The sequence below is a fragment of the Acartia tonsa genome, chromosome 11 (genome assembly GCF_053477335.1).
Source record: "Acartia tonsa isolate MP-2025a chromosome 11, ASM5347733v1, whole genome shotgun sequence".
NCBI lineage: Eukaryota > Metazoa > Arthropoda > Copepoda > Calanoida > Acartiidae > Acartia > Acartia tonsa.
The window spans coordinates 16,508,106-16,536,001 of NC_137270.1; the positions used below are offsets into that span (position 1 = coordinate 16,508,106).

General features: G+C 32.0%; 3 protein-coding genes across 6 annotated transcripts in view; all 3 read left to right on the forward strand.

Annotated features, from left to right (window-relative positions):
* Positions 1 to 406: 406 nt before the first annotated feature.
* Positions 407 to 13,699, forward strand: LOC145331636 (LYR motif-containing protein 1-like). Its single transcript, XM_080176412.1, has 7 exons — positions 407 to 483; positions 2,969 to 3,087; positions 3,549 to 3,640; positions 4,601 to 4,672; positions 9,720 to 9,810; positions 12,695 to 12,759; positions 13,338 to 13,699. Exons 2-7 carry the CDS (start codon positions 3,061 to 3,063, stop codon positions 13,369 to 13,371), a joined length of 381 nt encoding a protein of 126 aa, XP_080032538.1. The 5' UTR covers positions 407 to 483; positions 2,969 to 3,060; the 3' UTR covers positions 13,372 to 13,699.
* Positions 13,700 to 14,443: 744 nt separating this feature from the next.
* Positions 14,444 to 22,661, forward strand: LOC145331635 (uncharacterized). Its single transcript, XM_080176411.1, has 6 exons — positions 14,444 to 14,587; positions 15,149 to 15,191; positions 18,569 to 18,628; positions 19,219 to 19,289; positions 21,451 to 21,514; positions 22,007 to 22,661. The coding sequence occupies exons 1-6, from the start codon at positions 14,505 to 14,507 to the stop codon at positions 22,088 to 22,090; spliced, it is 405 nt and encodes a 134-aa protein (XP_080032537.1). The 5' UTR covers positions 14,444 to 14,504; the 3' UTR covers positions 22,091 to 22,661.
* Positions 22,659 to 27,896, forward strand: part of LOC145331630 (uncharacterized) — a 71,086-nt gene continuing 65,848 nt past the window's right edge. The window contains exons 1-9 of one of the 4 annotated variants that reach the window (XM_080176403.1): positions 22,659 to 22,687; positions 22,800 to 22,840; positions 23,646 to 23,712; positions 23,932 to 24,047; positions 25,090 to 25,183; positions 25,618 to 25,737; positions 26,269 to 26,374; positions 26,689 to 26,766; positions 27,360 to 27,438. In XM_080176403.1, coding sequence (XP_080032529.1) covers positions 22,803 to 22,840; positions 23,646 to 23,712; positions 23,932 to 24,047; positions 25,090 to 25,183; positions 25,618 to 25,737; positions 26,269 to 26,374; positions 26,689 to 26,766; positions 27,360 to 27,438 — 698 coding nt within the window. In that variant the 5' untranslated portion in view covers positions 22,659 to 22,687; positions 22,800 to 22,802. Of the gene's footprint in view, positions 22,841 to 23,645; positions 23,713 to 23,931; positions 24,048 to 25,089; positions 25,184 to 25,617; positions 25,738 to 26,268; positions 26,375 to 26,688; positions 26,767 to 27,359; positions 27,439 to 27,896 lie in introns of all 4 variants that reach the window. The other 3 variants (XM_080176401.1, XM_080176405.1, XM_080176404.1) reach the window with 3 other exon arrangements.

Consider the following 27,896-nt stretch of genomic DNA (forward strand, 5'->3'; position numbering starts at 1 on the left):
CCAAAAAATCTTAAATCTGGGGGAAATTCATCATATAAGAATGATTTTAGCCCTAATAACCTAACCTCTCAGTTCACAGATAAAGCCTATACACCAGGTTTACGCAAATGTGTCAGAACTTCTCCCCCCCCCCCCCTTAGATCTTGACTGGTTAGTACAATTCTACAGTATCCAACTTTTAACAAATAATTTTAATCTACAGAAGGGGTACTTTATTTATCATAATTTTTGGTTTGCACAAAGTTAGTGTCTCATTCTGAATTATTCTGATTATTCATGTTTTATTACATATTTTACCTTCCTTCCCTTTTTAATTTGTTCTTAAAATAGTAAAAATACATTACCTAATTAATATTGGTTAAAAGGAATATCAGTCTCATTAATTTATTATTATTTTTTATTTTAGTTCGTAAAGAGTTTGACCAACATAGAGATGAATTAGATTCAGAAAGAATTCAACAAATCATTGAAAGATCACTAAAGGTGAGGATTAAGCAGGATATAAAAAAATCCTTTATGTAATAAAGTTTGTTTGTACTGAAGGATTTGCTAACCGCTAAACCTATCATAGGCCCTTGGAACTATTATGGTGGAAGTTTCCACCATACTCCCTCCAATTGCCCCTAGAGATATCACCCCCGCCCCCCCCCCCTCCAATAAAAATTAAAGTGGAGTTGAGCCAAATTCTCCCCTCCCACCTCAATGCCCCTAGCGGCCTCTAAGGGTTTATCCGCTAGTATTAGATATAAACAGATGGGTTAGTAATGAATTAGATGCATTAAAAAAATATTGGAATAATTATTAGACTACAGGCATTTAATACCCATAGAGGTTACTAGAATTACGGAATTTTTCAAAAAGATTTCTTCAATGTACATTGAAAGCCAGGAGGCAATTAATATTGTTACTCTATGTGACAAACTTTTGTATTTTTCTTCCCATTGATAGTAAGACAAACAGGAAAGACTTTTTTTCTGAATCATATTAAAATAGATAAAGGCAATATTAACTTAAAATCCTTTCTTTGTCTGCGCCTAGTCTAATCCAAAGTGTGTGAAAGTGACCTTCCTAATATATACAAAATATACATTGGAATATTTAAAATAGATAGATGCATTAACAAAACAGCTATTGTATTTTTATGTTAAATATCCTTAAATAAATGTAACAGGGTCTGTGTGTTTGTCTGTCTGTACCCTGGATCTCTATCCCTTGAACCTATATGGTTCTCCTTTACAATAGCTTCTCATAGGTCCTGGGAAGGTTTATAGCTATTTTGGGGGAGGATACCACCACCCTCCTAAGAGAAATCAACCCTAGAAAAGAAACACCAAAATATATTTTAAAATATCGCTAGGTGGTGCCACTGTATGTCCTACTTTTGCTGGACTTCTCTTCGTCCAAGGGTTCCGAAACTTTTTCCTTTTAAAGCTACAACTTAGAGTGGGGGGAGGCGGGTTTGACTTCACACTTCTTCTCCGGGGCCCCTAGAGGCACCCTAGGGACAGCTGCTAGTTAAAGTTTTTGGCGGTGTTTTTAAAGTATTTTTAGATACATTGCTTAAACGTCAAGTAGAGAAATGATAGTGAGAATTCGAAAAATCCACTAAAAAGTTTTGGGTAGCAACCCACCTACCACCCTACTTTTCTTCTTTTATCAATGTATGAATAATATGTGCAGCTTTGTTTTGGGTATGTTTTATGCTATTTTTATTGGGGAGGGACAAGGCATTCGCCCCAAGAAGGAAAGTGGCATGAACTTGCGAAACTTTCCAATAGGATTAAATAAATCCACAGAGTGAGTAGAGAATAGATCCTTCATATAACTAGATTCAAAAAGAAATATACATTAAGGCAAAGCTCAATAATCAGACAGTATGTTTAAAATGGCCTTGTTTTCCTAGGAATCATTATCTTAAAATCTTATAAAAAGGGTAGATAATTTATTTAATAATCGGCATTAACTGAAAATTGTAAATTGTTCTGTAACCTAAAATAAAACTTTCGGCTGTTCTTCAAGCTTTTAGAAGCTTTCGACGGCAGAAGGTTAGAATAATAGCCCAAAATTTTAATAAAAGATAGCCTAAAACCACCAAAAAAACCCAAAAAAGTCTCAATAAAATGGATAACTCCATTATTTCAGTGATAGTGGATATATTAGAATTAGGGTGCTAGCGTTCTAAGAAGCTCTGATATGAATAGAGCTAGATCCTAGCCTTAGGGCCAAAACTTTTACACATTTCACCAAAGCTTTACAGATCCAATTTTAGTTTCAAATGTGATTGTTCTAACAAAACAGCATTATTAGTCAGTTATAAATCTACTAGCGACTATGCCCCCCCCCCCCCCCCCCTAGAAGCCTCTAGAGGCACTTAAGGTTGAGGGGTGAGGGTGGTGACTCCGCCAATTTTCAATAAAAGTTTTTTTGATTGTTATTTCTCTTGAAAGAGTGGAGATACCTTCCATAAAGTAGTTATAATTCTTTTCCAAGACCTATAAAAAGATTCACTGTAAAGGAGAGCCATTAGATTTTATGTATTATTATTAGAAACTCGATTGTAAGTTTAATCTACAACCATTTTTGTACTAAAATATGTACCAACTCTATCAAAAGCTGAATTTTATATATTCAAGCATTAATAGAAGATCAATTTACTGTCTTGTTATCCGATCTCTTATAGAAAGGCTGACAGAAAATTTTGATTTTTAAAATAATTGTATTAACACTGAAAATCTGTTAATCATGTCTAAAACCCAAGGCTTCTCTAGGTCACATATTAGATAAAACCTTAAAATTAAATTTTCATTTTTAACTTTCAATCTTTATATAGGGTCCTAACTCTGTGGGTAGAGTTACAAATAGCTCGTACCCACTCTATTATTTTTCTTTAAAGCTTTTACAAGAATACTTCAAGTGGACATATAAATCTATAATTTAATTCTTCCTATTTAAACCTATTATTTTGCAGGACGCTGATTGGATTCTGAAGAAGTACTCAAAGAAATAGAAAATATTTACAAACTTAATTCACTGTATATCAATCACCAAACACCAAAAATTATGGCTGCAAATAATTTACGTGGTCAGGTAACAATGTTTTATACATTTTTTGGTATTTGGGCGAGTTAGGTAATATGTTTAAATTTCAGCCAAATTAAAAAAAAATATTCAAATTTTAACCTCATAAAACAGCTACTGTTGGACGTACTCGTTTATGTTTAACTGTCATGCATTGTATTATTTTAAAAATTTAGGCAATAAAAGAAGAAAAAGATGCAAAATGATTAAAATATTTTAGCCGCATATTAATAAATACTAGCCGAAACGTCCCTAGCATCTATGTGTTCTTTTTACAAAGGGTTGGGATCTTGCTCAAAATAGCCTAAAACAATAAAAAAATGGTTGCTCAAACCATCCAATGACCTATGTAAAGCTTTCCTAAAAGGAGAACTTAATCAGTTGAGTAGTTATTAAAGCTTCAGTCAATAATCCATCCTACTTTATATGATAGAATTTATATTAATAATAAACTTATTTGTTGTTTTCAGGTATTGAGTTTATATTCTCGCCTATTACGAATGTCCAGAAATTGGAATGCAACAAATCCTGCAGAAACGATAGTAGAAAGACAATATATCAAGTAAGAAAATTATGTTTTGTTAAACAAGGATGGTAACATCTATAATAGCGATCACTAGCAAACAATATCAATTAAAGAGGTGTACAGCTTTTAATTTTATAAAATCAAATATGTCACAAATCAGGATAAGACAATTGCCAATAACTTTATGTACAATGTACATCTCCAATGATTATACACAAAATAATCCCAATGATAGATTACAATTAATGACTGAAGCGTTTGGACACTCAACCTAATGAACCAATCAAAATTCAATAAAAGTCCTCAAAGAAAACGTTATTATAAAACTTTGGGGAGTAGTCTAACCAGAAAACTGTCCACCACGCCCTCTACCACGTCCTCCAGGAACACCTCCACGTCCACCAGAAACACCTCCACGTCCAGCTGGCACTCCACTACGTCCACCATGTCCAGATGATTGGCTCCAAGGCCCTCCATTGCCTCTAACTGGGCCCTTAGATCTCAGTTGGCGATTATTTGTAGGAAGATCTGCTCTACTTTTTCTGGAGGGTGATGAGTCATTGAGGGAGGCAACAGCTTTGTCAACCTCTGCTGTGGGATCTGTCCTTATATCCTCAACAAAGAATACCTCTGAGAACCCAGCTCCAGTCTATTATTGAGAGAGTCAATTTGTGTAGGTTAGACATAAGTAAAGTGTTTGATTGCCAATACTGTTATTTTCATGACTTAATTGCTTAACCTTTAATGACCCTCCATATTTGTAATTTTCCACTAATAGGGAGTATATAATGATTTAATTAATTTGTGGGAAGGGGTATTATTTGTGAATACATTAACAGGAAAATAGCTTAAACCCATGTAATGACCAGTAGGCATATCACCTGAAATGCATAGCCGTAGCCAAACGGTCCAGCGGTTAGTGTGATATAATTTCTTTTTATTGATATAATGTGATAAACTAGGTAGGTACCTATTAACATTATTCTTTTTTTTTAGAGAGGAAACTATGGAGTTATTCAGAAAGAACAAACACCACTCGGAACCTTTCATCATTAAAGAATGCCTAAAGTAAGTCTCGATTTTATTTAGGACTTAGAAAAAACTATATGGCGCCTTTTTGGGTTTGGTGATTTAGTTTGTACTAATAAAATAAGGTTAGGTTAGGTTATATTGGATACAAAGAAGAGCCCCGCAAGGTTTAGGTACTGCTCGTTTATATCCTGCAGGGGTTAGAACGTAAGAAAAATTTTTTTTTTATTGAAAGAAAATTAAAAAATTTACGTAATTCTTCATAACTTTGCTCCGTTTAAGTTGTACTTTGTTTAACTTAAGATTGTCGTAACTACAGAAACCAACCAATGCACCTTTTCCCTATCCTTTACTAAAATAAAGGGGGAGGGGGAGTTCTATGGTCAAGAAAAAGTTTGTGTGAAAGAAATTCTTAGTTACACTGGTTTGTTTTAATAGGACAAATGTATTCCTTTATTTAACCCACTTAACATCGACAGAATTAGATAACATACATGATACTTTTTTATTCAAAATTTTGTAGATATGGACAGAAATATCCCTGTGTGTATTTGGAATAATTCAATGTCAGCTAAACTTTGTTAGTTAGGAACTATGTATGTGGGGGTAGTTTACACTTTGTTAGCTAGGACCTGTGTGGATAGTTTTCCAGGAAAGGAAGGGGACATTGGGATGTTTATTCACCAGTGCCCATAATTGTACAATGTTAAACAACTTTGGGGACATTAAAATAAATTTTGATAAGTTGATTGCACTAACGTTTCAATTATTTATTGTAATCTACAGAAGGGTATAGTTTTGTGTATCATCACTCTGGGGATGTACATCAATTTATATGCCATTGTCTTATCCCTTTAGATCCTTGGTAGTTTTCACTTAATCAAACTTGTATGTACGCATTGTATGTGGTGAAGTAAAGCCTATGAAAGTCATACTAATACAATAGAGGATATATTGATTGGTTAGGGGGAATTTTACGGGAATTTCTACACCTACCATACCAAGGCTTAGCTTAAGTGTTTAGGAAGAAAAGGGCAAATTTCACATTATATGATAATAGTACCCAACGTTTTATCAACGCGTTGTGTGTGTGTAGCCATAGTTTCTTAGTGTTTGGACCTAAGTAGTCATGGAGTAGGACGAGACACTTTTGTATGCTAGCACCAGGGCCAGCTCAAGGTCCATGCTAAAGTACAAGTACTTGACCCGCTGTCTCAAGGGACCTACTCTTTATTACGTCACCCTCGCCGAGTATGGCGAGTATCAACGCGTTCGTTGGCTTAAGAATTTTAGATGGTTTATCGAATCTTGATTGGTTGGTAAAAAGTATCAATGTTTTAACTAAAAAAAAGTATAATTCTTTATGATTATTTGGGTTGTACTGTACATCATTCTATCGCCATTGTCTTATCCCTGAAGATTTCTGATAACTGTCTTTAATATCAAAATGATATTATAGGCTTCATTCTGAATCTAGTTTGTATATATTAACGAGTTAGTATAATGATATGTATGCAAGCTACATTGAAAACTTTACGACATTACAATTTATAACCTGGATAACCTTTAGAGCACAGAATACACCATTAGGTCTTATTTTGGTGTATCTCTGAATCAAAACTTGCAAATCAATCATGATTACGCGGTCAAACATCCAACAGACAACCAACCCATTTATTGCACATCTTATGTCTAGAAGTCTTAACTCTGCAATATAATGAGTTTTGCCTGTTTTGAGTCAAGACATTTTAAACATAGCTCCTACTAGACAACGAGAGGGTATTTTATAGTTGTTTTTAGGAGAACCATTTTAAAAAATGGAGGATAGGGGTAAATATTTACAAAATTTTCACAAAAGTTTTAACCCCAACAATATATTTATTCGCCCACAGTGCATATAGTTGTCCTTGTTATTTCATTAAACATGTAAAATGTGCATAGAAAATTTAACAAATTCTCTTTATGCAATTATTCAGAGAAAGTTCTTGTAAATAAATAAAATTTACGGATGCATTTTAAGTGTTAAATTAACATGTTCATGTAATATAGTAAAATTACTTGTTTCTGTGTTTCAGAAAATGTTGATTTAAAGTACAAAAAAAATAAAAAAAATTGGCAAGAAAAAAATCATTAAGAAATATTATTGGGTATTAATATAGTGTAGATTTTTGAGGGATAAGACAATGGAAAATGCACATCCCTAATGATGATTAACAAAGTTACCCCTTCTGTAGATCAAAATTATTGGTTAAAAGATTTGGACATTACTAGTTTGGAACCAACCAATAAAAATTCAATAAAAGAAATAAAGTTTTTGGAGATAACCTTGTAAAAAATCTTTGAGTACCATTGCAATTTAGAGTCTAATGTCTCCTCCCTTTCTGACATGAACGAAAAAGACTTTCGCAGTTAGCATTTAAAGTTTTAATCTTAAAAAGAAGAAGGTTAGTTAATAATAAAATGCGGTTCTTATGATTTATTTATGCTTAAAATGGATTTATTATTACTTGGATATTGCACCAGTTTATCATTTACTCTAAAAAAAAGTGGATTTTGTAGCGGTCTAAAATAACGACACCCCCCCCCCCCCCCCATTATCTTATTTCCTCCCAATTCCCCCCGTAGCAGGCTAAAACGATCTCCCCATATCCCTAAACGAACTGGCCAATAAATTACAGGGGAAATTTTCCGATGTCATAATATCCACGTATTTTCTACATCTATTGCTGAAGTGAATGAACATCCCCATTGTTGCATTGTTTGACCCACTAAACTGATCATCCATTAAACTAATTTGTTCTCTTTGCAAGAGTTTCAACAAACTATCAAAAAATATTACAATAAACCCAGAAGCATGTTCATTTATTACAATTTTTTTGGGAAAAACAATTCAAACAATGGAGTTTTATGTTGCTTAGATTAAAAGATAAAATGAAATAATGACAATTTTTCTATAATTTTTGAAAGAAAGGTTAAATTGTCATTTTCCTCAGAGAGAGAGAGAGAGGGGACAATGGGCTGTTAATTATAAACTGTAGTCCCCCAAAGTTTTTATAATAACTTTTTATTAATCGTTGGCTTAACATCTTTGGGGACTTTTTCCTCCTTTTTTTTATCTTTATTTGAAAAAATTAATTTGTTAATTTTTTTTTCATATTAACCATAACTTTTTGTAGAAATACAGGAATATTTCTTCAAACTCTGCATTATACATCTTCTATAAAAAAGGTGCTACAATTTTCACAAAGTATCCTAAATTTGATTGTAATATTTCAGAATTTACTTGAACATTCAGACAGATGTTTTGTACGACATACTTACCTTTTGAGTAGGATTTACCCGTCATTATGTACCGACTCACCAAAATTGTAGAAAATCTTTGGTTTAAAAATATTTTTTTTATCTAAGCACTATCCTTGAAGACACGGTTTCAATTTTCCATCTTATATTTATCTTTTTGTTTGTGTTTTCAAACTTTTACATATTGTTTCATGTAAATTCCGGGTCAGGGATTTAGATTAGGTTTGCATTCAAAATTTTAGAAAAATATATTTATGTTAGCTGTAGTGTTTTGATGTATGTATTAAGAGATATAAGTTTTCCGGAATTGTAATGTAGGGAGTAGATTTGAAATCTGCATCAAATTTTAAGGATTTTTTATAAAATTCGTTTTTTGTAAAATTCTTTATCTAAAAGCGGAAATACATTTTAAGTTAATTAATTTTGACCAATAGGATAGGTGGATTTTAAACTACCTGCGCTCTAATTGGTTGAATGATGTACGACATCCAATCAGAGCGCAGATTTTTTAAATCCACCAATCACAGATGCCAAAATTAATTAACTTAATTTGTATTTCCGCTTTTAGATAAAGAATTATACAAAAAACGAATTTTATAAAAAATCCTTAAAATTTGATGCAGATTTCAAATCTACTCCCTACATTACAATTCCAGAAAACTTATATCTCTTAATATGTATATGGCTGATATACACCCTTTTGTAGCATAATTTGAAAACCAACAGTTCAAGTGAATTTCACACTAGATGTAAACAAATAATAAATGTGAAGGAGAAAAAGGGGGGGGGGGGGAGTTCTGACACATTTGCGTAAACCTGGTGTATAGGCTTTATTTTTGGACTAAAAGGATAGGTTATTAGGGATAAAATCATTCTTATATGATGAATTTCCCCCAGATTTAAGATTTTTTGGATAGGCCTCCAGGTTCCGGAGCTCCAGGCCTCCAGGTAGTCTCTCTACAGGTAAAAATGAAAAAAAAATTTTTTTAAAGAGTTAGATGTCAGCTTATGAGACAAAATATGTATGTTTTTTCTTCAATTATGTGAATAACAATCAAAAAGAAGCATATTTTGTTTTATAAGTTAACCTCTAACTCTTCAAAAAAAAAATCTTATTTTTAATTTTTACCTGTAGAGAGACCACCTGGAGGCCTGGAGCTCCGGAACCCGGAGGCTTATCCAAAAAATCTTAAATCTGGGGGAAATTCATCATACAAGAATGATTTTATCCCTAATAACCTATCCTCTCAGCTCAAAGATAAAGCCTATACACCAGGTTTACGCAAATGTGTCAGAACTCCCCCCCCCCCCTTGTTGTCAAATTATGTTGCTAACATGGTCATTTCGATCTCTAATGGGAGGGGAAAGTTAAAGGGGGGTAGTTGGGAGGAACGTTATTTTAGCCAGCTACAAGTTTCAATTTATTAGAATACATGATAATCTAGTATATGATCCAAGTAATAATAAATCCATTAAAGAAATGGTCGCATTAAAAAAAAACTTAAATAGGAAAACAAAGAGATACCATTCCTGAAAGATACCTTTTGTTTTTTGGTAATCGTGTTTTATTGAAAAAGTTTTACGACAAGTTTATGTTTCTATAGTAAGTAAGTATTGTATATTTTTTAACAAAGAAATGGAGAAATATAATTTCCAATAAACCGAAAAATGTTGTCTTTTATTATGCCATAAAAGGCATACATTTTTTACCTTTTTCACCTTTACAAAACAACTGACCTCAAAAATAATGGTCTTCAAAAATTTATGAGAATCTTTATTTTTTTAGGGAAGCAGAAGCCCGAATGACAATGGCAGAACATTACAGAAATCCTTATCCAAGACCTGTCAACCTTCCTAAGCGTTCCTTCTCCAAAAAGGTAAATACTAACTTTCTTTTTTAGCTGAGTTCTTAAAAAGGAACATAAAGCAATTTGCTAGCAGACGAAAATGGTCTTCACTAAATGGGTAAGTAGTCTGGATTATACATCTATACTTAAACAATTCATAAGCATATTCCAATAAGAGTTTGTAAATAAATGCTCAATAGTATATAATCTTTTACTTCAATATAACGAATAGGTTAAATCATTGCTTTACCTTTAAAAAATAATCTTGTCTATGATTCTCTTTCCCCTACCCTCAATCTGACTTTCTAACGCTTGAACAAATCTTTTAAATCAAACGGATGTAAAATTGTTTTGAATGTTTTGATAGATTGAAATAGCAGGGACAAATATTCAAAAAATTGTAATCATATTATAGTCGTGTCCAGTTTGATGCTTTATCTACGTTATTAGCAGTTATGCCCCTAAAGACCCCTAGGAGAAAGGAGGAGAGTCGACCCTCCACTGTTCATTGTAAAAAAAAGATTTAGAGGTAGGGGGGGGGGGGGAGTGGTGAAGATTTCTCTTGTATGGATTGAGGAACACACCCTCAAAATAGTGAGATCTTAAGCTAGAGTCAGACACATAAATTTACAGAAATTCTGTAACTTTTATATACTTTTGAACCTTTAGATTGGACGACCTAAGTCTTTATTTAACTTTGATTTCTTGAACCTTTTTATAAGCCAATGCATTTCCTCCTACTTTATATTTTGTAATGTCCTTGTCGCTGATTGAAAAGTTTTATGCTGAAAATCAGTCATATTTATATGTAAAATATATGTATATGTAATATGATAAATTTAAACGAAGGAGGGGAGATTCATATCTTTGAGTAATTCAAAAGAGGACTGTAAAAAAATCAAATCTTACTTGCTTAGTGATGGATTTTAAAGATCAAAACAAATAGATTGTACCTAAAAATTAAATCCCAAAATTTTTTTTGGTGTTTGTTTTGAAATTTTAGTGTAAATTGTTCTACTCTTTTAATTTGTTTCTTTTAGAACAAACGTATTGAAACATTGTTCTGTATGTATAAATCTAACTTTTCTATGGTTAAGTTTTATATATTTTTCTTTCTCTTTTTAACCAGGGTTTTAATGGGATAAGACAATGGGCCGATAAATTGATGTATATCCCTAATGATGATACACAAAATTAACCTTTCGTAGATTACAATTTAAATTATTGGTCGAAACGTTTGGACTCTCAACATAATAACCCAACCCATCTAAATTCAATAAAAGTCCCTAAAGTTGTTAAGCAAACAAATAAGAAAACTTTAAAGCATTTTTTAAAAACTGATCGTCTAGAAATAAAATTTATGTTTATGAGGGTGTATTGTAGAAAGTTGTTTTTCTAATAACACAAATTGATATGTCAAAAAAACAGATAGATTAATGGGAATGGGATATACCAATAGGTCTTAATTTTGGTGCATCTTTGAACCAAATCTTGCTAATAAAGTGTATGGTTACGCGGATAAACATGTCACAGATTACCAAATCTTTGATTGTAGGACCTTTTTCTGGAAATCCTATCAGTGCATTGTAATAAGTAGCGCCTTTTTTGGGCCAAGGCATTTCCTCTTTTTGTAACTTCTTATGCAGCGTAAGTGGCATATCAGCACAAGGAACCATTTTTCGTGACTTTATTTAAGACACTGTGTTGGGCAGAGATTCGAACCCATTACCTACCCGACTACGAGCGGATGTACTAACCCCAAGTCGAGGGTGTATAAATTAAAAGACAGATTCAAAATTCACAACAAATCATAGAAAGACAGATAATAAAAAAGAAAATTTATAGTTTTTTTCTAAAATTGCATGAAAAAAGTTCTTTTTATTAGTGAAGCTACTCTATAATTCATTATGTCTGTCCGTATCCAAAGCGCTGTGGAAGAAATGTGATTTTCTCGGCTGCCATTTCAGAAAGACATTATATATTTTTGTGATGATATCCAACACCAATGTGCACCCAGAATATAATTTATTTGGTCCGTTGGACTGTCATTCAGGCTACAAAAATATTTAAATAATAGAAAGAGTTTACGGGGATTTTTCCCTTTAGTTAATTCTTGATTTGTTCTGATTATCTGCCCTTTAAATCACTTATATGTTGTCATCCTTTTTTAATTTTAACCCTTACTCTGTTTTAAAGATGTCTGACATTTATTTTGCTTATTTCCAAATTTTGTAGTTTTGAATGGAGAATTGCTATATATGGAAAGAATCTTTTCATATTTCATTGCCAATTCTATTCTTTATTTCTGTGGTTACAATTTAATACAACAATTCATTTTAGTATTTTATATATCTTAAAGCGTAGCTCCTCTTTTTATAAGTCTGCTCGATGAAAGGAACGTATAGTAAAAAAGTGGACTTTCTTGTTAGTAGAAAGACATTAAAAATGAATCTAAAAACAATAAGGTGTAAGGACATGAAAAACTTTTTCTCTGGGTTTTTTGTCCAAAAATTTGTCTACGCGTCCATTTTTACTTTGCAGAGCGTTTGATGTTTTTAAATGGTTAAAATTTACGGGGGGGGGGGGGGAGGCGTATAGACTTCAAAATTGATATGATGATTCCAATAAATTTATAGTATAGATGTATAACCAGACAACTACCTGAATCCCCCTGTTAAGGAATTTTTTCGTCTGTTAGCAAATGCTTTCTGTATTTTGTAGCGACTTGGCTGCGTTAATATTCCCGACGTTATTGGTTGATTTTTAAAGATCCAATTGAAAGTCGGCACATGGTCCTTGGAAAGGGGATATACAGTTATTTAACCCCTCCCCCTCTATTGTTTTAATCTACTATGATTCCTGTAACACTTTCAAAAGTGTAGCAACTCTATAATTATTTATATTTTTATTGTAGGAAGGAAAGAAGATTGGAAAGGCAATTCAGAAGTTCAACGAACAAAGTCGTCCAATTTATATCAGGTATTTAGATTTTTATCAATCTATTGGGGTTTTTCAATTTGTATAGCTATACAATAAATATTTCCAATTTTATCAATCTATTCATCCATTCATTTCTCTATCTATCTATATACAAATAAATTTTCTTTTTCTATAATTCTGTACATTTTAAGTATCTTATTTATCTATCTTTTTCTAGTACTTTATGAGACTTTTATTGTCTTATGCAATTAAATATTACAGTCTTTCTCGATTTATGGTCAATATTTTATCTATTATCCTTATAGTAAGGTTTTTTGTCTGTAGCTTAAGATTTTTATAAATACTTGAGTTCTACAATTTAGAAAAACTTTAAATAGTTTCCGGGGTGGTTTTTGGCATTTCCACCTTTGGATATTTAGTATATTAGGATGGTTTGATGCTTTTTTATGCTCTTCCTACACCTTTGAATATTTAGCCCACAGACGCTAGGAGCGCAATCGCTATTAATATATATAAAGAAAAGGAAAAAGACTAGTTCAATGTAAATGTAAAAGTAATAAATAAGTCATAAGATCTATGCAACTTCTTAACCCATTTTATTTTCTTTAATTATTTAGATCAACGGATGACGCGGTGGGAAGATCAAGCTAACTTGGACTATTCCATCAATTAAGAAGAAATACTACCATAAATTTTCTGTCAACCCAACAAATTTATGATAAGATGACGCGAAGTTAAATAGATGGTGGATTTTTCTAAAGACTGATTCTTTACAAAATTAGAAGATTTTCCAACAAATGATTCAGAGATTTTTATTATTTCTCTGATAACTGCTGTGATTGTTTATCAGTTAATATTCTATTTATTTAAAATTAAATGAATATTTTTTTTTTAAATTCATTTAGTTTTTCATTATTTTATAGTCGATTTTAGATTGTTATTAAATAATGTATTACTTCAAATAAATTAATTTTATTCATGTTTATTTATTTGATTTTGTTAAATTGCAATGTCTCGTTACTTGTGTTTATTTTTGTTATTTATTTTTTACTGCAGAATGTGTTTTACAGAGCTTTGATTCTTTAATACAACTACTTTCTTCGTACAAAAGCCTTTTGAGGGTAAGGTTGGGGTAACCCCCACCCCCTCTCCTTCGTTTCATTAGAGGGGGAGGGGGTTTAGTAAGGTGATGTTGTTGAAACTTGTACTTAAACCCGTTTAACTAATTTTAAGAAAATGAAGGACACGGTTAAACAGAAACTACTGCTAAAATAACTTTTTACCATTCAATTGCTCAAGATTTAAAAAACTTCGTCATAATAGTAATGTCTTAATGTTGTGTCTTAATGGCCAGTGTCCAAACTTACGAATTTAAACCATTCAATGAAGCTTTGTACAGGTCTTTAGAGTTTTCAGAGAGTATAGGATTATTATTGTTATTGTTAATTTAGGTAATTTCCCTTCCAAGACTTTACTAGCTACCAATTTATGATACCCATGACTTTTGAAATTCATTGTCCTATTTCCTAGGCTATTATACTTTTGTTTTAATTCTAGTTTAGTGAACTTTAAACATAGACAGATATCCCAGGGTGAGGTAAAGATATGTTTACCCCACGTTAACTTTAAAACCTCTAATCCCCCCCCCCTTCGTCTGAATTTGAAAAAAAATACAATACATGAACCCTCTCAAAATTAAAAGCATGGAAGTCCCTGGTTTGAAAGCCCTAAGTAAATATGTGGGGAACAGTATATTTTCAGACTAATACAACAACAAATTTAAGATGGATTTAGAAAATATTAATAATGATAATTTTGACCTGGATAGCTTCCTATTTTCTGACGAAAATATCTCTGGAAATGACAGGTATTGTCTCTTAATTATTATGCCTATTTGAAAAGAAAGGCATCTAATGTTTGGTTCTTCCACTTATTGAAAAACTTCAAAACTTTGTAAACCCTCATTTTACCACCAAACCCCGGCCTCCCTTACAAAATTAAAAGCTGGGATGTCGCTGATTGGAAATCAACCGTTCAATAAGTTTTAAAGTATGAGCTATGATTGTTAGTTTTATCAAATAATTGCCTTAAAACTTTGATATTGAAACACCTAAAATGATCTTTTCCATTTATGTTAATTTATGACACCTTGACTTAATAACAGCGTTTGATAAGACATCTAGTTTTTTTTTTCTGTCAAATTAGCCTAAAACTGACTGTTAGAAAGGAAGGGTGTTGACTTAGAGAATCCCGTAAAACAAAATGTTTTGGACTTTTATAATTATCAAACATTTCGTTTGATTGTAAGTATTAACTTCAATGATCGATCAAACTAAAGGTGCTCTCTAGACCAAAATCCAAATGGGGTAGGGGGGGAGAGAAGATATGACACTTTTAAAACTAATAAATTCATTGTCTTTACTTTCAGACCTAATACAACAATTCTAAATGAAGACACAAATATGTTAAAGGTATTTTTAATGCTTTATTAAAAGGTATTTTGGTTATTCAGCTTTATATATTTAATCGATGATTTTTCTTGGGAGGGTTGGTTGAGCTATCTTTCCTATACCCAAGAAAATGTAATAAACTTTTCCCAGGTCCTCTAAAACACTTTCCTATTATTAGATTTCTATAGTTATAGACAGACTAACGAAATATTATTTTTCACAAAAAATATAATTTATATTTCCTCTAAAAGGGGAAAGTGAAAACAGTATTATTTCATTAATCTTGGCTTAAGATGGATAGCCAATATGGTATATTGACAGCTGTTTTTTCAATGTAGTCAAAACATTTTTGGAATAAACAGCCAAACAAAAATAAAATAGGTGAAATGGTAAGTGCATAAAAACAAAGGGACTTTGCTTGGCAGTTGCTTTATTGTATTACAATATTAAACTGTTAGGAAAGGGAGGTTGTATTTCTGAAAACTTCCTTTAGCGCCATAATTTTTGCTTGTTAATTATTACCGGGAAATAGCGGTTATCAGCGGCAGCATCTTTTTTTGTTGTCAAAGTTTAACGATAAGATTTTCAAGAATTTACAAGATTTACCTTTCGTTTTAAAAGGGAACATCGTTCATCTGTCGTTGTTTTGTAATGACATATAATTGGCACATAGTAGTAGACTAGACACACTTATAAACCAATATTGAGTGTTTTCACTAGGAGACAGAGTGACACTGTAAAAATATATCATTTAAACTGGCGGTACACCCTTAGCATCTTGGGGCCTTGTATTTTAAGGGGCAGAAAGGAGGCCTAAAGCTATAAAGTCTTAAATCTGAAAATAAAGTAGCCTAAAACTATCACAGGACCTATTTTAAGCTTATCTGAAATAGAGAACCTTCTCGGTCTAATAGTTATTGAGATCTTAAGCTTCAGACAAAAACCTTATCACCTTAAGTTTTTGCAAGGAGATTTATTTTTATCTAAATACACTTTTTTATACCGTAACTATACCTATTCATTTAAGAATCATCCAAAATTGATAAAAGGAAAATTAATCGTAGTAACTATTAAATAATTCCCATTATTTAATCATATGTCCATATTATGCATCATATATTTAAGATAGTTTGGATTACATAGGTATATAGGGATTTTTTGTTTAGACGTCTAAATAATAGGGTTGGCAATCTGTATCCGAATCCGGGATCCGGAATCCGTTTTTTAATAGCGGATTCGGATTCATAATTGGTAGGCTAAAATTAGCGTCTTGAGTTTTTTCTTTCAACTCCCGCTTTTGGAGGCAAAGATTATATTTAAAATCTTTTAAAATCTGGTTCGATTCTAAGAAGTGAATTATAGAGAACACCAAGAACATTAATTTTTAGGACATTATGTAGCACTTAAATTTTTGAAATTTAAAAAAAAGTCTTTAAAAATATTGCTAGAATCTGGAATCCGCTAAAAATAAGAATCCGAAATTCGCGGGAATCCGCCTTTTTTTGGACGGATTCTTGTAAGAATCCGAATCCGGTCCAAAAATTTGACGGATTGCCATCCCTAGTTATAACTGTAAAATATTTCTAGTTATTGTTAAGCCACACTTATGTGACTATTGACTTTGTCACAGAAACTTTCTCTAGCCCAGGTTGTAAGGGATAAGACAATAAACGAAAAATTATTGTACATCCCTAATGATGCTAAACAAAATTACCTACCCATTTAATTGATTGCAATCACAGATTGAAAATCTGGTACAATGCTATTTTGAGCTTTCCAAACACCTGTAAATTAACGGATGAGAAAATGAAAATGATTTACAGTACAATGTCCCCTCCCTCCCTAATTTTAGTCTAATCCGGTTTCTATTATAGCATTTGAAAAAAGAAACACAGTAGCTCTTTGATAGGTTACAAAGTAATGTAAATGTTGGTTATGACTACGGGGATTATTTGAATTCCAAGGATACTTTCAACCAATTTCGTTCATTTTTTGCAGATAAACCATTTCTTTGGGCAAACTTTGCTCGCAACAATTTGCATTACTACAGAAATTGGTTTCGTTTTAATATCTTGAGTATGACAAACAATACTTTTCCGTAAAACTCCCGGTATAATTTATTAGGAAACCTTGTATAAATCAATCTATTTAACATTTATCTCAAGAAGTATTTAAAATGATTATACAGATTTGTATTGTTTGTCTGCCAGACAATATTATCATAAATTATAAAGGTATTGGTATGGCCATTGACAAAAGTTGACTTTTAGGACTAATTTACCCTAATTTGTTCATTTGTTTAAAAACTGTCGTAAATATTTTTTTTGGCTGATTTGATTGCTGAATAAATGTTTATGATAAATGCATTTTTTGGGTGGATGGAAATTTGCTAATTTCTGTTATTTTAAGTTTGTTTAATTAGGTGGCAAATGTATTTTTACATTTTAGGACTAGATTTTTATAAAAAGATAAGTTGTTTTAGAATTGATTTTTCTTTAAAAATCTACTAGGTATAGGACGATAAAATATGAAATATGGAGAAAAAAAAATCAAAGTGTTTAAAAAAAATTTGTATGCTATTTCTAGTAAAGATTACATTCAGCCGTTTACCCCAACACAAGTCCTTACGTCGATTTTAATATATATGCATTATGAAAAGCAAGGCAATATCCATGAAATTCCTGTAAAAGACTCTTGACATATTTAGCATATATTAATGTAGAGGGATAGAAAAGAAGAACAACATCTTAGCCTTGACATTATAAAAACTATGCCAAGTAGAAAGCAAATAAGCATTCATTTCATGTTGCTTTTTTCTTCTCAACTCAAGAATATTTCGTGATCATTTCATTATTCTTAATCAATCAAAAAATAATTTCAATCCCCTCCATAATTTTTTTATATTTTAATTAACTACATTTTTCCCATACCACAGTTAATTACTGTAAAATTTAAGTTTAGAATTTCAAATCTTAACTAGACCACTTCCATTAAATATTAAACATACATTATGGGGTCTATATCAGAGAGAGAGGAGGCTATGGGCTGTTTATTACATTAGTCCCCAAAGTTTTATAGTAGCGTATTCTTATTCATTGGCTTAACGACTTTGGGGTCTTAAGTGAATCTCGATTTGTTGGTTTATAAAGTTGAGTGTTCAAACGTTTTAACCACTAATTTAAATCTACAGAAGGAGTCATTTTAAATATCATAATTGGTGATGTATATTAATGCATCGGCCATTATCTTATCCCTTTCAGTCCCTAGTAAAAAAAGAGAAGGAAAAAAATATTTCAAGTACAAAGGTTGATACTGTGAGCGATTTTTTAACGCACTTTATAATCTCTTTAGGTATAAAAAAATCTTCTAAAACAAATAAAAAAAAAACATTTTTCTAGAGTGCAGAGAAGTCAAAGAAGATTTTGAGAATTTTGAAAGAATCGACCAAACTGAATACAAGGGATATAACATTTGATCAATATGTAACGCTTTTATATCTTCTATTTATGATTTTTATCTTTTACTAGGTATATGATAAAAATGCAATTTTGTCCTGATTTTAAGTGTAATTATATCAAATAGGGTTAATTGATTCGATAAGAAATTAATATCTACCCCCCTCCCCCTTATAAAAAAGGGATCAATGTTTAATAACAGGGGAATAGGGTGGATGTGCCACTATCTTAAATACTTAAATAGCGTCTAGGGGTTCTACATCGAAGGGGAAAGGAAAGTGCTAAATCCAAAATTAAATGGCCTTAAGCCATATTGGACCTTGTGAAGCTTCCCCAAAATGGACAACTTACACGGTTCAGTATTTATAGCAATCTTAAGCTACAGGCAAAGAAACATTATTACTAGTGGCTAAGCCCTAGAATCTAGGGGTTTTGGTATTCGAAGGAACAGGGAGGGTCTAGAAAAATAGTCTAAAACTATCATAGGGACTATGAAGCTTACCTAAATTAGATAACCTTATCGGTTTAGTAGTTATTGAGATCTTACTACTTTAAATGCTAGAATGACCAATTAATATTATGACAATGTAAATAGACGTACTGAGAATAATTATAACCTAGATGCACCAAAGAATATTGTAACTCCTATTTGTATTGTATGCAGGTAAGAGACTGACATTTATAAATTATTATGATTAGATAGTAGTAATAATCATTAGGGTTGGCAATCCGAATCCGGAATCCATTTTTTTGTAGCGGATTCAGATTCTTAATTTCGAGGCTAAAATTAGCGTCTTGAGTGTTTTGCTTTCAACCTCCCTCCCCCCCCCCCCCCCCATCTCTCCCCACCTAACCGCCAAGTGAAGAGATCAGAAAATATGAAAAAACGCAGCTTTAGATTCTTCCTAGAACCCGTTAAAATTTAAACCCTTAATTTATTTTTTTAAATGCCTTTTAGAATATTGCTGGAATCCAGAATCCGTCAAAAAAATAAGAATCTGGAATCCGCGTAGAATCCGTTTTATTTTTGGACGGATTCTTCGAACCCGAATCCAGACCAAAAATTAGACGGATTGCCAAACCTAATAATCATGATGAACAGGAGTCAAATAAATAAATGAAATCTGGCAATAAGGGACTATGCACAAATAAGAGCAAGCGATTCCAAGCTCCTTCCCTTAGTGATGTCAAGCAGTATTTTGTAAATATATGCCAGGTTACTATTAAATATATCTATATCATTTAATGAAAAAAGGCAAAAGTTTATTTAAACAAGTGTTAAAAGGGGGTGGAGTTATGCAACCATCTCGTAATCAGTGAGCAATTGGCACTTAGAATTCGAATTTCGATCTGAACTTTTGCATGAGTAATCCTTCATGAGTAATGATTAGGTCTATTTTCCCTAAATCGAACAAAAAGTTGGAAAAGTAATGGCTGGTGGCTCAGACGTTTAGCCGTTTTTTGCCTATTTTCAAGGTAAAATCCATCATCAAGGGGGGGGGGGGGGGGATTTGACACATTTGCGTAAACAGTGAGTATAGGCTTTATCTTTGGACTGAGAGGATAGGTTATTAGGGATAAAATCATTCTTATATAATGGATTTTCCCAAGTTTTAAGATTTTTTGGATAGGCCTCCAAGTTCAGGAGCTGCAGGCCTCCAGGTCCTCTTTGTACAGGTAAAAATTAAAAAAAAATTTTTTTTTGAAGAGTTAGAAGTCAACTTATGGAACAAAATATGCATTTTTTTCTTCAAATATGTGAATAACATTCAAAAATATGCATATTTTGTTTCATAGGTTGACTTCTTACTCTTCAAAAAAAAAATTTTTTTTTAATTTTTACCTGCTGGTAAGCCTATACTCACTGTTTACGCAAATGTGTCAAAACTCCCCCCCCCCCCTTTACGTAGGAATCAACTTTTTAAAACATATTTTTGGTTTAATTCATGTTAAATGATAGCAATAACCATTTTTCTCGTATTCATTCGAATCCGGTGGATAGAAACCGGTTCTCATCCATACGAAAAAACTATGTCTAGCATCGTATTATATCCAGCTTTCTACGAATATAGAAATGTACAATCATAAGATTAAAACTAGTTTTTTTAGCCGGTGACTTCGTCACCTCGGGGCTTAAAAAAACTAGTTTTAATCTCATAATTGTACATTCTATATCCGCGGAAAGCCGTTTATAATACGATGCGAGAAATAACTATTAAAACTTCTAGTACCAACAGCTACCGTCTAGAACCGTTTGATAGCGTTTTGGAGTGGTAAAGAGTATTATGTGGAGATAGGTTTCGTGACTAATTTGCACTATAGATAGCGAAAAAATGGCAAAACGGCTGAGCCGTTACTGTTCCAACTTTTTGTTCGATTTAGGGAAAATAGACCTACCAAGGATTACTCATGCAAAATTTCAGATGGAAATTCCAATTCTAAGTACCATTTGCCCACTGACTACGAGATGGTTGCATTACCCCCCCCCCCCCCCCTCTTAAAAAAGCATTATCATTACTTTGGATACATTTATAATATAGAAATAGGATGATCAATAGTGGCACATTTTATAGTTTTATTTTCATAATATTGCATAAGAGCTGAATTTTTTGTTGATTTACCTGTTTCTAAAAGAAGCCTAGTATATCAACGCACAAAAAAGCTTGACATAACTACTGTTAAATACTACGATTAATTACTTTCGTTTGTGCAAAGTCACATTTTTATTTTTTTATAAAACATGAAAAAAATTATATCATACATAAAAGACATAAAGTTGCCTTTTTATTGGAAATGATACCTTATGTCTTTTATTTTGATCTTAGAAAGACATTTGAGACTAAAGCAGAAATGAAAGACCACGTAAGAAAAACTCATTTCAGAAAACAGGTGATTTTTATTTCCATAAAATTTACTATGTCTGGCCGTCAGTCAGTTAGTCTGTAAAGCAATTGGGGAAATGTGATTTTCTCGACTTCTAATGAAGATAGGCAGATGAAATTTATAGTAAAGATTCCCGTGACATGCGTGTCTAGTCTAAGCATTGTTTGTTATGGCAACTAAACTTCTGCTCTACAACTAACCTAGTCCGTTTTTCGATTTTATTATTTTTTGCTTCGCTACTTACGGATATTGCCATCCTTGTTAATATAAAAAGGCATGAATGTTGAAAATATTCAAGCAGTACATATCTTGTTTAACAAAGCAGTACATATCTTGTTTAACAATGTGACGTCTTCTATGCGGATTTTTCTTCAAATTTTCAGCTGCTTCTTGTTGCAACCACAGCTGTAATACTGATAGCAGCCATAACATTAAAATGAAGCCTCTGATGGATTCTTAAAACTTGAAGGAAAGTTTTAATTATCCTTTTATTTTTAGGGTAAATGTCCAATTTGTGAAGTTAAGATGGAACTATCAAAACTGTTTTATCATAAGAAAAAACACAAAATTCAAGACAAGTAGATTTTTATCTATTCCTAATAACCTATGTATTTTAAAAGTAATTTTGTAAATTCTTATGGTGTTTGTGTACCTATGTATATTGTATTGTATATATCAAAGAAATTCTAAATGCATTATAAAGCTTTAATATTAAAAGATAGGTGGTAATAAACAAAAGAGGAAGTTCCATGAAAAAGCATTCGAATTTTGCCAACTTTGGAACTTAAACTTTAATCATTATGTTGTTAAATAAAGGGAAAGGTAGGTTGCGGGAAAAATCCGTAAAGGTTGTGTGTTTCAAGGTAAAAACAGTAGTAGAACGATAAAAATTTATGTTAACTTTTTAATAAAGATTTGTTGTCTATAGTTCTTTTCAATAAGAAATACACATATTTAGTGAATATTATCGTTCTAATACTATTTTTAAGCCTTAAAACACACACTTTTCTGGATTTTACCCGCAATCTTTCTTTCCCTTTGAAAATCATATTTTCATTATCAGAAAGTTATAGGTATTATCTACCTAATATAATTTTTTTTGTGTGTTTTTTTTCTATGTAAATTGATTTTAACTTTTTTGTAATATTTCAGATGAAATTTTAGAATGCTGTGAGGGAGAGGACATTGGCAGTCAAATTAATCTTCACTTTTGTCCTCCCTTTCAATACTTACATGCTACCAAACAATTGGATAAAAGATTAATTTTTCTTCCAACGTCCTGTCTCTTGAAAGAATGAGTGGATGGACATGGGCTTATCTACTTTTTATAAGGTTAAAATATACAGACGTTTTGTCAATTGAATTCTGATTTGAATGAAGGTTTTTTGGGCAACTTTTAAGTATGCTTAGACAGCTAGCAGCACATCTTATATGTGAAAATCATTGAAACTTGGAAAAACTAGCCCAAAACCAGACTTATTAGCATGTCTGCGCGCTCTAATTCAAATTATTTTAGACTAGTTTTAGACTTTGCAGACAGCCGTTTAACGATTATTACTTTGCCAGTTCTTTTGATGTTTGAACCAAGGCTTAAGACCAGCTGTTTTACAGTAGTCAGCTTAAAAAAAGTTACCAGAAAAACCTTCCTTTGTATTTCCGACTGTATCAGATTTCTAAACAACCAAAGTCTGTTTTCTTGCTTTTTAAAAACTAAAGCCGTAATATTTGTGCTTTTAAGTTATGTCTATTTCTTTTATGGTTGGCAATCCGTCCAATTTTTGGACCGGTTTCGGATTCTTACAAAAATCCGCCAATAAAACGGATTTATCCTAACCTAAAATAAGCATGAACAGCTACTGAGAAATATTTGGACCAAAAAAAACTCAAGACGCTAATTTTAGCCTAACAATTAAGAATCCGAATCCGCTATTAAAATAATGGATTCGGATTCTGGATTCCAATATTGACCAAAAATTGGACGGATTCTAGATTCGGATTGCCAACCCTAATTTCTTTATTGAAAATCATGGCCACTCTGGGTTCAGGACCTAATGGTAGCTTCAACTGGAGATTTGCTCTTTAACTTAAAAGATTTTCGACAACTTTTAAATTTTCTTATGATTGTGTTCTTTTTAAGTTTCCTTTCTTTTGGAGGGTCTGGGATGTTTATGGCCCATGGATCTATGACTGTTCAACAATATGAAGTAAGTTTAAAGCAGCTCCGCTTCACTACAGTGTGTTTTATTGTTTTATTGACTTTGTATGAAAAATAAATTACCCTATTTTTCTTATATTTACTTTATAATTTTCTCATGTCACAGCCGTATAGAATTTAGATTTTGAATTTATTTTTTATCTGAACGCTCATAAAATCCTCAAAATTAATTTCTAAACTCTACCTACCCTCAATCATACATTTTTAGGAATTTACTGGAGTGTGCAGTTTGTTCAGCTCCTTTGCAGGGATATTGATGTTCATCCTTGTTGTCATTTGGACTATTTGCACACTTATATTTAGATCTCATGAGATAAAATTCAGGTAAATTGATTAGGAATCTTTGTAATTGTAATATTTTGTATCTTTATTGTAATATGGACTCTTTGTATCCTTGTAGTTATATGGACTCTTAGTATCCTTTAGTAATATTCAGGGTTTCGGATCCGCATTGATTGTATGCGGATCCGGATCCTCAAAATTTGGTCAGTGCGGATCCGGATCCTACTGGATCCGGTTCCGGATCCTTGACAATAAAAATAAAATCACCAAATTTTTCATTTTATTCTTTAATTCGAGTCAAAAAATACTTTTAATTTTCAAGTCTGAACCTAAACCTTAAAGATTGGCTCTCATCAAGAGAATGTCTGAGATTTTATATAAAGGGGTAGTTTCACGAAATGCATTTGAACTTAATTTAGTGAACCGCATATTTTATTCTGTTTAAATGGTTAAACTACATTTACATGGCATATATTTGAAAGAATTTCAATTTTCTACCACGTAGTTTTTAAAAAACCAAGACTTGAAAATCGTCTTTTTAAATTGCATATATCACAAATAGACAATTTTCAAGTCTTGATATTTTAAAAACTACATGGTAGAAAATTTAATTTATTTCAAATATATGCTATATAAATGTAGTTTAACCCAAAACTAGGAAAAAATATGCGGTTCACTAAATTAAGTTCAAATGCATTTCGTGAAACTACCCCTTTAGGTAGATTTTTCCATTTTTTCCGCATTTTTTTTAGTCCGAGGATCCGGATCCGGATCCTTAGACTCAAAAATATGCGGATCCGAAACACTGGTAATATTATTCATTTATGCCCTATGGAGTTTTCATCTATATCACAAAGAAGAAGAATGTATGTCCGTCTGTCTTTTCAGGGAATTTAAAACTTATACACTATGTAAGTATTAGATTGTTGATAGTAATTAACGTTTCCAAGTTTTTAAAGAACATAGGCCAAATAACAGTTAGAAATTGGTTTAACTTATAGGTATTTGTCTTTAAAAACTCCAGATAAATTTGTCACCTATTTAAAATAATATGTAACTTTCACTAAAGTTTGATTGTTTATAGAAAATTGTTAAATGAAGGATCCTCAGAAGCACCCAAACAAACTGACAGCAATAACAACAATAATGATAATAAAAACACTGATCACTACAATCAGGTGAGTTGCTTGTATAAGGTTAGTTTTATTTGAGGGGAAGGTAGGAGGGGGGGGTAATATCACTCCCCCCCCCCAAGAAAAAAATTGTCTGCTGTATAGAAGGGAGGACAAAAAAAGTACCTTCCCATAGTAACCTTCGTATCTAGATTTCTTACATAACAATCCCCATCACCATTAATATAAAACTTGGTCGTCCTGGACTCTCATAATACAATATCTGCCCTTCTACAAATAACAATCGATATGTTATTACTTGGATGTTGCATCAGGTTTAAATATACTCTGATAAAGTAATGTTCGCAGCTGGCTAAAATAATGATACCCTCATTAACTCCCTTAACCTCAACCCAGGATGAACGGACTGACGAAAAAAAATTCTCCTGTAAATATATCCATGTATATACTATAGCCATTAAAAAAAACAGAATATTTAGGATGAGAATCGAACATATCAAGCAGCACAAAATACAACCTATCAAATTGCTGTAAATAAAACAGATCAAAAGGCACAGCCGCCAGAAAATAGGATTCCTAAGAATATTTTATGGGCCCAGGTAGAAATATATTGATTGACAATATTGAAAATAAAATAAAAGATACAGTTTATTTAAAAAAAAAATAAGTTAAATTTAATTGATTTAAATGTTGAAGCAAATTTTATTCCTAATGATCTTACTAATTCAAAATATAACGTGATCAATGGCTTCGGATTATTAAGAAAGCTTTCCTGAAAAAAATATATTTAAATCTATACGAGATTCAAGCATACAGACATCCAACTGCGTTTACAATTAGATTTTAAACCGGGATCTAAAGGGACAATAAATTTTGACGTACATTCCCAATGATGATTACAGATTTACCTTTTTGTACCAAAGGAAATTCAATAAAATTACCCAGTTTTTAAACAAACAAATATTTTAGGTTAGGTTAGGTGATTGCACCGCAGTGTTAGGCTATTGGCCCCGCAGGATTAGAGCACTCCTCAGAGGCTAGAACTAGGAGAAAATCTGATGTGAAAATAAGAAAAAAGGCCCCTTAAGAGGCGTTTTCACGAATTGGACTATACCCAAATGTTTTTTTAGGAGAAAACTCGACAGCTGGTACAAATTCGAAGATCCATGATGAAACTAAGATTTGTTATTCTATTTTGTTTACTCTTTGCTTTCCTTGCTGAAATTTGTGCTACAGGTGAAAAATTTAAAATATTTACTCTATGAAACTGTTTCTTTTTTAAATCTATATATAAAAGGCATGATTTGATTTTTTCCAGGGATAATTTTTTCCAAATAAGAAAAAAATACTGTTAAGTCTTGGTTCACAAAGTCACTTCTTCAACAAAATATTTTTTAATGATTACTCGTTCCTTGGGACCTTCAAAATAGTGGTCTCCAAAAAACTTCTCTTTGTTTCTTCGAGTGTGCGTAACACCTTTTTTTATCTGGCCCTGGTCCTTTCAAAATATCAGTTAATATGGAAAGAAATCTTAAAAGTTTTGTGTTTAGGTGTATTTTGGTATACTTATACAGTTGTATGTGATAGATTTGTGGTTCAAGATAATTGTTTCTGCTCCACTTCTTTTGGTAGGAGGCTTTTTAATGTACTAGTGGTACACTTCTAGGGGCACTGGTGGTTGGGGGGGAGGGTACTTAGTATACCTACCCCACACTTTCAATTTTAGTTTTAAAAAGAAAAAGTGAAAAACAAATTTAAGAGGGTTAATTTCAATTCTGGGGATCGATTTTTCTTGGAAGGTTGGTGGTACCCTTTCCCAAAATAGTTTAAAACCTTCCCTAGACCTACTGAATCTACACTGTAAAAGAGAACCATATCGGTTCGGCGGTTAGCAAAATCCTTCAGTACACAAACATACATACACAGATCCAGTTACTTTTATTAAAGAAGAATTTTATATGAGAAAGTACTTTAAAGCTATTTAACGTAGATTGTGCAATGTACTGTTACCCAAAGTTTTAGAAACATTTGTTGGCTTAAAACGTTGAGGATTTTTATTAATTCATTGTTGGTTAATACAGACTAGTACTATCGTCTTTCTTACCAATAATTTTAATTTAGAAATGGGTGATTTTGTTTATCAAAATCTAAAGTTTACATCAATTTGCCGTTTATTTTCTTTTCCATTAAGATCCCTGACTTTTTGTCTCAATTTGTTTAGAACATACGAATTTTGTTCACATGTTGAGGAATGATTGTCCATTTCAAGCTGAATCTGGTAGTCTACTTTATTGTTTAAGGTTAGTGATATTTTTTTAGGATTTGGAGCAAAGCTACTCTAGGGTTTAGTACATAGATCTATCTGTAATAAATAATTACGGTTTTTTTTTCTCGTATTCATTCGAATCCGGTGGATAGGAACCGGTTCTCATCCATACGAAAAAACTATGTCTAGCATCGTACTATATCCAGTTTTCTACGAATTTAGAAATGTACAATCATAAGATTAAAACTAGTTTTTTTAGCCGGTGCCTTCGGCACCACGGGGCTTTATTGGATTATACTCAGTATCTTACTTTGTCTTTACACCTGACCATTAAGAGTTCCTGTAAATGAGAATAGCCTATATTTTTAAAGTTTATTTCTTTCTATTTTTCTTTCTTTGATAAAACTGTAGATTTGCTTTTAAAAACTTAAAGTACAAAGTTTCATATAAAATCCTCCCAGCCTCTGTTGTTTTATATTTACTATGTACATT